The sequence below is a fragment of the Protobothrops mucrosquamatus genome, unplaced genomic scaffold (assembly GCF_001527695.2).
Source record: "Protobothrops mucrosquamatus isolate PMUCROS unplaced genomic scaffold, P.Mucros_1.0 scaffold2445, whole genome shotgun sequence".
NCBI classification, from domain to species: domain Eukaryota; kingdom Metazoa; phylum Chordata; class Lepidosauria; order Squamata; family Viperidae; genus Protobothrops; species Protobothrops mucrosquamatus.
This window is the reverse complement of record NW_015388517.1, coordinates 258537-272318: the sequence shown is the minus strand read 5'-3', so window position 1 is coordinate 272318 and position 13782 is coordinate 258537. Positions and strand designations below refer to the sequence as shown.

At 39.5% G+C, this 13782-nt stretch overlaps 1 protein-coding gene across 1 annotated transcript; it reads right to left on the bottom strand.

Annotated features, from left to right (window-relative positions):
* Positions 1-3330: 3330 nt before the first annotated feature.
* Positions 3331-8283, bottom strand: CNTF (ciliary neurotrophic factor). Its single transcript, XM_015825015.1, has 2 exons — positions 8170-8283; positions 3331-3834 (listed from the first exon to the last, which is right to left on the bottom strand). Exons 1-2 carry the CDS (start codon positions 8281-8283, stop codon positions 3331-3333), a joined length of 618 nt encoding a protein of 205 aa, XP_015680501.1.
* Positions 8284-13782: the final 5499 nt, after the last annotated feature.

Here is a 13782-nt window from a genome sequence, read left to right as displayed (position 1 = left end):
ATTTTTTTGTCCGCCATTTTTTCCCCTTTTCCGGCGGGTGCCTTACCTCCCTTGGGCTGGGCCAGCTGGTGGTCGGCCTGCTCCGTCTCTGCCGCTTGCCAGCTATGCCTCGGCCAGCGCAGGGGGCGGAACCACGCATGCGCGGTGCTCCCGGGCAGGGAAAGTCCTCGACTTACGACCGGTTGGGTAGTCCTCGACTTACGACCGGTTTAGTCCTTGACTTACAACCGGTTTAGTCCTCGACTTACGACCGGTTTAGTCCTCGACTTACGACCGGTTGGGGTCGCGGCATTAAAAAGGTTGAGAACCACTGGTATAGGGTATTCCAAGCAGGGAGCAGATGCCCTACTTCCCAATGTGTAGTCTCCCAATATGGTGATGCACATCAGAAATGAGTAAAGTGGCTAAAGACGGGAGCCTAAAAAGCTTTCCACTGTCATGAGATTAAATACGTGTTGTTGTTTTTTTAAAAAAATACATTTTCCAGAGAAAGATTTCCCCCCCCCCCAAAGCAAAATTGAACGCACAGACAATCCCCTTCTTGCTGGCCAGCAAATTAAGCCCGATTAGCTGAGTCATCTTGATGCCAGGAAGGAAACCTTTCTGTTTGCCCATCAATTGGGTGCCGGTGCTGCAGACTTGCCATGACATAAGCCTGCCCATTGTGTCCTAAAATAACCAGTACATTCCTGTACAGTCAGTACAGGCCAATCCCTGTTTAATCTGTAAATCAGAAGATTTGGGCAATGAAATAGATGGCTAGCTGGAAGTACAATACAAATGCGAAACTGCCATAGCCTTTATAACAGTTCACCTATTCACATTCTTTCTATCCTTCCTCTCTTTTTCTGTCTTAATTTTTGTCACCAAAATGCTTACTTTCTCCAAATTAAGGCTGATTATGTTCATAGAATTTTGCTTAAAGATTTCTTTTGGCTTATTTGTTTTATAAATGAAAAAACATACCCACAAAAATATTATAGATCAATCTATTTTTTAAAAAAATGTTTTAACTTGGACCATACAAAATAATGTCCATCAGTTTTTGCTCTGCATCAGTGTTGTTACTTATTTCTATTTCCTCTTACTCTGGAAAACAATCCTTGGATTACTCTGGCACAAAATCCTGAGAGATTATCACAAATCCTTCCTACCTTCCACTATATGCATACATTCATTTCCATAATCTTCCTTTTGGGGAGAGACAGAGAGAAAAAGATGGAGTCCCTTCCACATTTATTTTATGCACTAAATACTCTGGGCCTATATTTGTCCACCGAATAGAGATTTCTGCCCCAAACAGAAAAACAGCCCTCAATCCTACACAACATACTTCCATTGGTTTTTCAGATTTAAGCATGTAGAGGTATAAATATTATAGAATCCTATTTATTTTGTTATAGTTGCCTCAAACTGATCTGCATATAAACTTACAGAAATGATTTCTTGGGTAAATTCTTTCATACTAAATACTAGAACTTGAAATGATTTAACATCCTTAAAAATACGCCTATTTCTTTTGTGCCCCATCTGAGCATCATGGCCTATTGCTGATGCGAATGGAAAGGAGAGGCCTAAAGAAACATTCCTGAATGTCAGCCTTGGCAGTATTGAGTTATACATTTAAGATAGCTAAATGAAAAAAAAAGAAAGAAAGAAATGTAACTATGTACTTTGATCATGTTGGCTTCAATAATAGTATTAATCTGTACTCTTCCGCCTTAAGAAAAGGACTTTACTTTTTGTTCTTTACCCGCCCTTGAAGTTTCAAAAAAAGAAGTTATGTAAATAAAGTAAAAGATGGTTAATCTGAATCCAATTCCTTCCTATTTAATCAGTTTGCTTAATCATGGTTTATTGACTAATCCACAATTGGTGGGTTCATATGGCATTGTGAAAATGGCTTATAAACTACAATGGCTTATTTGCACAACATGCTAAACCAAAATCTAATGAACCACATTAAGGTTTTGCGGGATGCTTAAACTCTGTAACTGTTGAGGGAGAAAAAGCTTCCTTTGAGTCGGGTCTCATTGTGGCTGCTCTAGGGCACTGTTTCTCAGACTTTCTGAAATCATGGCCATCTGAAGGAACAATTCAGAGAAAATGTGATGACCATCCAGTTAGATAAAGCTTATGCTTTTGTTCCTTAAGAACACGGGACCTTGCCTTTTTTGGCAAATAAATTTATGGTTATAATTGTATTTTCCATCCCCTGCATTTTTACTGTCAAGGCCTCCTAAATTCAGATTTGTACAAAAAAATATAATCCAGAATCAAGTATTTCTTCATTACTCTGGGCAGTGGATGAGTAGAGAGCTGAATCCGGCAAGTGGATTGTCGGGGGGGGGGGGGAACCCAAACCCTGACATTTTCCACCCATCCACACAGTGATTAAAGTCAACTGACCACCCAATTATTGAAGAATAGACAAGAGCTTGGCTGAAACAGTATTATGGAAGGGGTGGGAAAGCAATCCACCCCCCTCCCACTGCCCCAGTGTAGGCACAAGGGGAGTGCTGCCAAAGATGACAAGGAGGCAAGCTGCAGCTGTGATGTGGGTTACTATTCCNTTGTTTTCTCCCTAAGGCTACAAGTGAGTGAGCGGCCCAGCTGGCTTCATGCTTATAACAGCAGCCTACACCAAAGTAGTTCTTGGTGACAGAGCAGGGAGGTGATAAAAGTGATCTGCTTTGGGCATCAGACATGCTAGGTACACCACTGGGCTGAAGTGACATGGGGAGGTTACAACAGACTACCACATTAATCTCCATCGCCATAGTTGGAAAATCACTGCCCTGAGGCAGTGGCCCTTAAAAGCCACTGCATTTTTTTTTAAATAGGGACTGCTGCTAGTCATGGTTAAGATCTTATCAAAGAAAAAGGCCACCAGAAACACACTGATAATAATTTTGCAGTGGAAGATGAGAAGTCTTTCCTGCTTGAAGAATCATGGGGAGGAGATTAGTGAATGGTATGTATGAAGCAGAGAAGTAGTCTAGGCTGGAACTAGAGGGAGGCAGACCGTTCCTGGCAGAACGCCCAGGAAAAAGGAATCCATTGGAGTGTTAGTATTATGAATACTCAACTGGTGCTCAGCCTGCAGATATTTGCAAATAAACCTTGTATCACAACAACACTACAAGCCTAGAGTCACCATGTAGCACTGGTACTCTTGAAATTCTTCATCACACGGGAATGGGATGCATATAGACTAATATGGATGGGAGCATTCTCTGCATGCTCAGACTGGCTGGACAGCTTCAGTCTAAATACCACAAATGAGGGAGAGACATTGTTTTAAAGAAGCTTAAGAATACAACAGAAGCCTTATTTTTCATGGGCCTGAGTCAGGCTGTCACTCTCAAGTGCGGCGGATGATGCCTGAACAGATGTAGAGATTTTGTGAAGGTCTCGGACTGACCTGACGGTCCATTGGACAAGCTCCTGTAGCACCTTCATGCCCCTTATTTTCCTTTCAAACAAGCTTTTTTCATCAGGGTTTGTTGTATTTTTTACCTCTTTGGCTGGCACATTGTGCTTCAGCTTTACCATCAGTTCCTCCAGTTGGTAAGCTAAAGCAGAAACTTGCAGCAAAACTGATTGGATAGATTCATGGAAAGCTACATCCTCTGGGGTTAAATCAGTTCTCTGCTCTTCTAAGATTTGATCCAACAGAATCTGAAATGCCCAATAAGCTTGCAAGTTGCTTCCCAGACGTTCAGCATCTGAAATCTCACTCCATTCTTCAACGTCAGCTACAGGTACTCCATCGATCAAATCAACATCGATCAAATCAAGGTTGTAGGGTTGGGCCAGCTCTTGCTTCTCAACCTGAAACAATGGGGAGCAGCAAGAGTGAGGTAGGAGGAGAAAATGATTTTAAATAGTAATTTTATTAAAAATTACAATTGCAACAATAAAAAATAATACAAACTAAAAAAAATAAACAGAAAAAACAAAGGACAGGACATCCAGCGAAGAAATGGTGCACTACTGGAACTGACAGCTGCAGTGGAATGAAGAGCCAGCAAGTAGACAGACTCTTCAATAATTCCTCTCTGGACAAAGAGAGGATTTGAGATCAGCCACATGTGTTCCAGACAGTTGATCCTCATGAGGAGACTGCAAGACAGTAGTCTCTGGTGGGTTTTAAGCATTAGGAGATAAGGGAATAACCATCTAGCTGAAATCACAGCTGGATCTTTGAAAGGACACTAGATTCCCACAGTTCCTTTATAAAACACTTTTGGAAATTACTTATTAACTGCTTTTAAGCTATTAGGAACTTTTGGATCAACAGGTTTTACAACACAGGTTGAGTTTCCATCAGTCCTCAGCAAAATAAATTTGAAATACAAATATAAAGATTTAAAAAATAATGGTTGAAAAAAATTAAACATTTGAAGACTATCCAAACATCCTAAGATTTCAGTATTAAAACTTGGTGGCAAAATTATTTATTTATTTATTTATTTATTTATTTATTTATTTATTTATTTATTTATTTATTTATTTATTTGTTTATTCATTCATTCATTCATTCATTCATTCATTCATTCATTGAATTCCTATATGGCCCATCTCACCTAAATGACTCTGGGTGAGTTACAACAATAATTGCAGGTCACCTGATTTATGGATGAAAAATAGTAAAATATGAATGGGAATGAAGGCCTCATTCTCACTATTAATTCCCAAAGCCCAAAGAAAATGAACCCCATATTTTCAACTCAACTAGTGAAAGACATATCTGGCCTCCAAGTTAAAAATGGCTTCATGATCCTCTAAGCTAGACATGTCAAACTCACGATGTCATATGACGTCGCGTGACGTATCGGAACTTTTTCCCCATTGCCGGCAATTAGGTGGGCACAGTTTCCTCATGATGCATCCGGCCTGCGGGTTGACACCCCTGCTCTAAGCCATAAAGTTTGGGGCAGTTGGTCTGAAATGTTGCATAAACCAAACCATTATGTTTTACTGTACAGCCAGTAGCTTTATCATTCTGATATGGTTAACCAACCAAGGATTAATTAGAGCTGAATCAGCTTAGCTTCCAAAATTAGCTGAATCAGCTAAGCGCTGCCTCCTATTGAGGCTATATTCTGAAGGAAAACATTGTTTCTTTTATTATTTATTAATAATATTTTTAATCTGTTCCAATCCTGGAAAAATATAAACAGCATAAAGTGAAAATATAAATACATAAATATAAAACTCCAAACTCCACCACTGCCAGTCCTAAATCTTTGTGAGAACAAAAGAAGGTTAGGCATTGGCCTAGCAAACTAAAATGCATTTTTTTCCAGTTACTGAAACAATAGATGCAATTAAATGAGATCTGATCACAAGATAGCAATTATTGCCCAACATGCCGGACAACTCAGATGGAACTAAGTCTAAGTCTAATTAATAAAATGGCAATATTAAATACAGAAGTTCCACTGCCTCATTATGAACCACTAGGGGCAAAACACTTGTTGAAGTTTCCATGAACTGGAGTGCTTCCCCACATGGCCACTGACTGGAACTGCCCATTCAAATAAGAGCAGAAGAACCATTGTAAAATGGTGCCTTACTCCCAAGTCTTAGGTCAGTGATGGCAAACCTTTTAGAGACCGAGTGCCCAAACTGCAACCCAAACCCACTTACGTATTGTTGGGTGCGTGGCCCATTGGGTGGGCGTGGCTGCGGTGGTAACGGCAGACTGGGTGGGACTAAAAAGTTCAATCAATCAATTCCAACTTTGCGCGATGTTTTTTTCCCTCCGAGAAGTTGAAATTGATTGATTGGTTGAATTTTTTTTTTTTTGCACACGGTGGCGGAGGCCTAAAGCAAAAAGGTTTTATAAAACCCAGCTGAAGGCCTAGGACTGGGGTGACGGTGCGCGTGCCCACAGAGAGGGCTCTGTGTGCCACCTGTGGCACGCGTGCCATAGGTTCGCTATCATGGCCTTAGGTGTTCCAAAAGGATAAAGTTGGTGGTATTGAAAGCTATGGAAATTTTTAAAAGGACCAAGAAAGGTGTACTAGCCCCATCTAAGTCCTGAAATAGGTATTTACTAGAGCAGGGGTCTTCAAACTTGGTCCTTTTATGACTTGTGGACTTCAACTCCCAGAATTCTTCAGCCAGCATGCCTGGCTGAGGAATTCTGGGAGTTGAAGTCCACAAGTCATAAAAGGGCCAAGTTTGAAGACCCCTGTACTAGAGGAACCAATGTTGTTTCTAACTTATACTAGGCCCGAATCCTGACTAAAGAGGTTCCAAATCATCAATGTCCTGAGCAGTCTTCTATAGCACCAAATTCTTGGTGAAAATTGCAGGTTGAAGACTGATTGAACTTTATCAAACACAGGTCGGTCCAGGGATAATTTCTACAAGAAAGAGGCCCCTACCGTTTTCTTCAAATGAGGCAGCTTTATTCCTTCCCTTGAAGAAGCATTGATTATGTCCCAGAACCAGTTGCTCACATCCTGTCTAGCATCTGAGGAATCTAATACCGTGACATACTATGACAGATTTTTCTTGAAGATGGGGTCAGGTGGAGGCATCATTACTAGGTACATTTGGTAATATTAATTTTAATTTTCTGCAATCTCAATATCAAAATCAGGCAAACAGAAAAATCACTGTTGTTCCTTGAAGAAACAAGTATTTGTAATAATTAATTCTTTGATACAGATGGGATTATTCCATAATATTTGTAATAATTAATTCTTTGATAAAGATGGGATTTCATATTTGTAATAATTAATTCTTTGATACAGATGGGATTATTTCATGATATTTGTAATAATTCATTCTTTGATACAGATGGAATTATTTCATGATATTTGTAATAATTCTTTGATACAGATGGGATTATTTCATGATATCTTATCATTTATTTTTGAGATGAGCCTTTGAGGATGGGCAGATGATCCCCATCCTCAGTGAGGAAAGGACTCATCCCCATCCTGTGTGTCTTCAAGAGTGCAATTTGGCATATTTATCGATAAGAATTCAACCTTGCTAAATTCATCACCTGATCATTGTAGCAAATCTACGGTAACTAAAATCAACCCATCCATCCTCTAGGTGGAGTTACAATGGAGATCTCTTTTCATTACCATGCCACCCATTATTTTTGGGATGATGGTTATCATCCCCCAACTTACCCATGTGAAATAGGTTTGGTCAAGACGGTCATCAGGGTATCTGTTAAACTCCCTAAAATAAATATTATGTGGTCATGGTTTAAAAAAACCATTTCAAGTTATACACATAGTCTCCCACAAGGTGGCCTTCTAGCACAGAATTTTACCCCCCCCCCCATTTCTTTCCTGACAAAGCCAGACCTACCTTAAAATAAATAAAATTAAACCTTTATTTCATTTCTGCCTTGATCTCTGATAGAAAATAGGTTCTCCATCCCTAAGGCAACAAACTGCAAAACGTTCCTTTTGGGAGAAGCACTTTATGATTTTTGTGCACATGGGTACACACACACACACACACACACACACACACACACACACACACACAGCTTGATAAGCATGAATTCTTAGACATTTGAAATTTCTTTAACTTATTAGTTATTCTTTAGTAATACAGCATTTTACTCTGTGACTTGAGTGATTTGTTTTCTGCAGTTCAGCATCCAGTTGGGGGTGGATGACTCTGCCCACGGGCAGGAAGAGCCAGTATGCACAAGCGTTTGTCCATTCCAGCTATATGATTCAGTATACCAATAATACCAATAATACCAATCATTCATCCCCTAATATAGCTTTTTAAGGGGAGTGGGTGTAAAGAGGAGCTAGTGGCAGTCTTCAGATCAAAGGCAAAAAATACCCAATACAGCAGCACCAGCTTGGTTTGGGAGCTGCACTTACCACTGGCGCACATTCCTCCAGGCGTGATGAAAGATCTCACTTAGGTATCATCACACTCGTGTATAAATCATAGCATTTCTTGGTTAGGCATTATACAATTTTCTAACAAGTGTTCACTGCTCATTGATTGATAGCCTTAACAAAATTATTAGGATTTTAAAAAAAAAATTGTGATGGAAGCAGCAGCACAACGCTCTCTTCTCTCCAATTATACCCTATTTCTCACCCCGGCCCTAAAAGACAAACCTCCCTTGCGCGCACACAGAGGAAAGCGCGCAGCAGAGGAACTCACGTAGCATTCGAAGAGGCTGCTGACATCCGAGCGCATCTTCCTCAGGAGGTGAACGGTGCGGTGCCACGACTCCTGGGGTGGAGGGGTCCCGGGCTGCCGCTCCGAGGAAGCCATCGCCCGCAGGGGACAGCAGGAGCTGAGCCGCCGCTCGCACCAGGAAAGAAAGCGACCCGGAGCCCCGGAAAAAGCCTCGCTCAAGCTCCTACATTCCAGCCCGAGCGAGAGAATTCCTCACGGGTGCGCCTGACGCGCTCGCTCGCTCTCCTTCCGTCCCCCGCGGTTTGAGGAGAAACTGCACATTCCAGGCGCGGAGCTTAACCCACGGAGAGCAACGCGGGCGTTTCGGTCACCTCCTGGCCCTTGTTTGGCCCCCGGCGATTGGCTCGTTCGCTCTGCTCTCCGCGCCGTAGGCTTTTCTCGGGGTTTGATTGGCGAATAGCCCCGCTAATCCTTGCAAATTCAACCCAGGGAAATCTAACCATTTACACGGCCAGGACAGAAAAAGAACCCCAGACGTACCTTCGCGCCTCTTCTAAGCAGGGTTTATTTTCCAGTTGTGAAAAGAAACTGCTTCTTTTGGTGTCAATAAACCATTCGCAACCTTGGGGTTTTTTTTTTGGAAAAGATCGGTATATATGAATCTGGCCTGTTTTAGGTGCAGCCTTCATTGATGCCGTTGCAATACACAGTATTTGGCTTACATTCCTCTCCGGTTCCCTGTTTCTTGGCTCAGACAATTAATTCAGTTCGGTGGGTATTAAACAGGGGAGCTAGCACTTTCTCTTCTTTCTCAACCAACTTGAAACAACGGCGCTCAGGTGTGGAGTTGAAAAAAATAAATGTTTCGTTCGTTTTGGACGTTTCTACTTTGCCCGGTCAATTTAAAAATCAATGTAAAACATAATCGCTAAAGAAGTTCCCCTCGGCTTCCCACCATAACCAAGCCAACCTATAAAAACAACAGCCAAACCCAGCCCATTGAGCTGTGGGATGTCAGTCCCCTGAGAGATCCCTTTGGCCACTGGGTCACACACATTTGGACACGAGGCTGCCTTGGAAAATAACCGGCCCAAATGTAGCACCTAATACAGTAGTTATAGAATAACCAGGACACCTGATCCCTTTATTATAGCATACTAGCGGTGTCAAACCCTGGTTTATAGATCACAATGGCTATTCTAAACTGAACAGATTATCCTCTAGAATATTCTATGAGGTTTGTTTTATGGTGAACCACACTGTCATTTGCTTCAGCTTAACATGTTGCTGGAAGGAACACAGCGATTGTTCTTTGTTATAGGCGAGCATATTGTGCAACTCCAGCCCTTTGCTGGTTATTGAGCCATTTCAAGAACAAATGCCATTGATAACTTACAGTGCCATACATTTCCCAGGCTATTTGAAATATGACATTTATCAATCTGAGTTCCAGCAGCTTCTAGATGTAGAGTGAGTGATGTGCCCGAGGAGCCCTGCTCGCGCAGTCCCTAAAGTCTGAGCTTGAATGCTGAAAATCGGTGACATCTTTTCCCTATTTTCAGATACAAAACTACAATGCAGGCTAAATGGCATCTAGCAAGGAAAGGAACTAAACCCCCAACTCTCATAAAAGACATAGAAAACCCCAGCTGCATCCACCCATAGATAAAAAATAATTCCCACTTTGCATCAACATCTCACCAGTTACAGAAATTGGGCCACCAAAAAACATTAGGGCAGGTTTTTGTTCACTTTTTTTTCCAGAAAGACCACTGCTGGAGGCACGTTTGTGGAATAGAGAAGATACAGGATTTTAGTGGTGGTTTTCTAGATATGACTAAATGGCCCGGAGTCTACATTTTCTATGGAAGAATAAGTGTCAGTGTCATCTAGTAGTTTTTTTAAAGCAACTACTTATATATTCTGGAACATTTGTATGGCTAATGAAGATAGTTTGGTACAACACACCCTATGATTTAACCACAATTAAAAAAATGTGTGCAAATTGTGGCAGAATGAAACATGAAGGGATTAGTCACTATGAATATATTTTATTCTACACAGGTTTCTTTGATTGCAGAATTTGAGATTTCATTAATAAATTTCAAACTCTTATTTAAATTAAGCTGATCTGAGGAAAGTTCCATATAGCAATAAGAATTGCTCAACAGTTTTGACTGACTTCCTATAACAACTTTTAAATTGGTTAGTACTATGGACAGTGCTAATCCCTAATTGTGTAATTCAGATTAACTTCCCCTATTTTTAAGATTTTTTAAAAAATGCTGTAATTTGTTTGATGTGATTGTTGCTGCTTTCATAATTGTTGTAAAAGATTAGCTGCCAGACAAGAATATAGGGTAAGCTACTAAACAATTTAAATAAAATTAACATTGTAGGAAAATGAGATATAAAAGATGAAACATAAAAATATTAACTGCAAAATGTCCTCAAATCAAAATAGTTTTGTAGCAGAAAATTGCCATCGAACTATTGTTATGCATGATTGTATTATGTCATTGTTTTTCAGTCAGCTTGGTAGAGTTCTCTGGCACTTATTTTCATAGCTCAACAAGTTAACTGGATATTTTAGTAGAATCCAAAGTAGAAGATAATCAAGGCCCAATGGCTGTAAGTTTTCTTGTTTTAGTAATCTGAAACAAATCAAACAACCTGATACTGAAATTTAAACCTTGTAATGATCTATCAAAAGACTGTTTATATTCTGCACAATTCAAACCTTAATTCCCAAAGGAACAACTCCCCAGCCAGCATCTATGAAGTAATGAACTTTTCAAGGGAAACTATCAGAGCTCCCATTATACCGTACTAGATTTGTGAGTGAAAATTTGATTTTTATCCTGCCTTATTTTATAAGTAATTCAAGGTGGTAAACAAACAAAATATTCCTTCCTCTTCCTGTTTTCCCCCAACAACCACCTGGAGTTGGGTTGGGCCGAGAGAGTATGACTGGTCAAAGTCACCCAGCTGGCTTTCAGGCTCATAATTGCTTCATAATTAATTTCAAATTAGCAAAACAAGCTATATTATTCTGCTGTTTTCTAAAATGCTAATCTATGTTTTAAGATGGCATTGAAGTTTCCCTATTCTAGGTTGGTTTCTGTGTCATGTTCTTGTCAATTGTTGCAAGAACTAAATGTATAATAACTCCATCAGTATGAAAAAAATCCTACCCACCAAAGTTATTGTCTAATATAGCAGACTTCAAGAATCTGGCTTGAACTCACTGGTTTTCACCAAACATTTCTTTTTAGACCGCTCCTCTCTAATTTGTCACATTCCTATATGGTACAGTTGTTTTTCTAAAAAAAAAACCAAAACACTAATGCCCCTACCATGTTTGACATACTTTGAAATAAGCCATTATGTGCTAGCAGTCTTTTAGTCATTTAGTATGCTACTGTAGCATCTTAACAGAAACATAATGAAGCAGATTGCTCCAATTTCCTTTAACATTCTACTATATTGAAATGTACTTAATCAATTTGATAATTACTCATCTCAAGAAGAGACTCAGGGTGGCAGAATCCTATACAATCCTCCAAAATACTTTAAAAGAATTTAGGTTGGGAAGATGTTTGGTTTCTCTTTCTAATAGATATTAGAAATGGTATGTTGCCTTTTTAATGAACCTTATGTTCTATATAGCTCCTTGAAGGACATTGCAGAATTAAATTGATTTACTACACATTTGGACAGACAGTCCAAATTCAAATGTTACAGAATGTCACTGACAGTCAATGCATGATCAAATACATTCCATTTCTTAGAAATGTCATCTCTGGAGCTGATGTACATAATCTCCCACACTAGGTAAAAAGGGAAGAAAAATTATTATCCAGAATATTCAGGAACCTCAGAAGAAAATGGCACTTTCTTCTGAACTGAGTTTACAGGGCATGCATAAATTTTGTTTGTGGGGCAGGGAACATCCCATTTTTTCTTAATAGCTCCATAACAATTATTCAGCCATGATTATCTCTCTTCAAGCTTGATCTTTAAAATAGCATACTGAATCATAAACATTAATTCTGTAATCCAATTTTTCTATAACTCTGTATCGGAAGCAAAACATTTCCAAAGATTTTGAAGATCGATATAGAAATATTAAATTTATCATGATGGGAGAGAATATATCTTTTGTTAGAAGAATGAAGTAGCGCTTTAACCCTACAAACACAGCCACTTTTCAGGATACTTCCAAAAGTAATGCACGCTTTTGGGGATAGTTTCATAATATATTAACAGATGTTTTCGCAGGCCTTAAGCAAATTAACTAACCATTTAAATAGGGTCAGCCTATTGTTGGTTCTTTCATAGGCAATCTTCTGCAGCAGGGCATTGCAGAAAGACCTGCACTACAGCAGTGCGTGGGAAGCTACTTCATTTGTGAACATTTCCCATGTAGCTGGCATGTAACATGACACAGACTGCTTTTCCCTTTAAGTATTTATTTTGGTTATGGCTTCCTGAATTTAAAGACATGACATGAAAAAACAAAGCATCCCTTTTAATTGTTTTATTTACTTCTGTGTACACAAACCTTTTATGAACATGGATCACTGCCCCTCCATCCTGGCACCCATCTAAACTTCCACTATCGCTTTCTGGAAATTTTTTACACAACAAGGCTTTTAAGGAATCAAAGACTTGTTCACTCAACCATCTGTTATTTAACTCTAAAAAATAGGGTGTGCCACAATGCAACACAGGTCTGTTGCCACTCAGTGGCTACTACTTCAGGTAGTTCTGCTAAAAATTGCAAATCCTGTCCTTTCTCTGGTAGGATTCACAATGCTAGTGCAGTTCTCCCTGGTCTTCACTACCATATTACCAGAGATCTGACAATTCTTTCCAGCTGCAAAGACTTCAGCATTGTGCCATTTTTCAGAAACTATTTGAAGTAGATGGAGTACTTTTCACACAATAGAAGACTAGTCCTTGAAGACCATCTAAGCCTCGTGTTCTCACCAGTTATGTTGGTTGTACTAAAATAAAGGGCTAAAAAGAGAATTCTTATTCACATGACAAAAAAAGCTCTTTTTTGTCAACCTCTGACAAAAAGTGATCTGAACTATCCTTTAATATTAACAGGAAGGAGTCCAACTCTTAGAGAACCAGAGTGAGCTAATAGATATTACTAGACTACGGAACTGTATATGGAGTGGAACAATGTTAAATGAGTTACTGTAAACTATCCATCTGGTAGAGGGAAAATTATACAAGTTCAATTCCCAGCAGCATGCTTCTTCCCGCGAAGGAAAAAAAAAGAGGGGGGGGGATTTACTAGAAGAAAATACAAATAATTTGCTGCAGCTGTAATTGAAACTGCATGCTTATGATGGGAACAACTTTAAAGGAATTATTATTGGTTGATAAACAGTCATCACAAATCTAAATTAGACGTTTTCACCTAGAGTGCAGATGGCTATCCTGGCTAAATATAAGATTGTTATTTTAATAAAACCACACTTGCATCCAATGAAGGGGGGGGGGGCTAGAAACAGACAAGAGATTGATAGCCAAACAGAATAAATACTTCAAGTAATTTGCAAAACAGGGTTCATATTGTAATTTGTTCATTACGCTAGCAAAATACTGCATACTGTAATC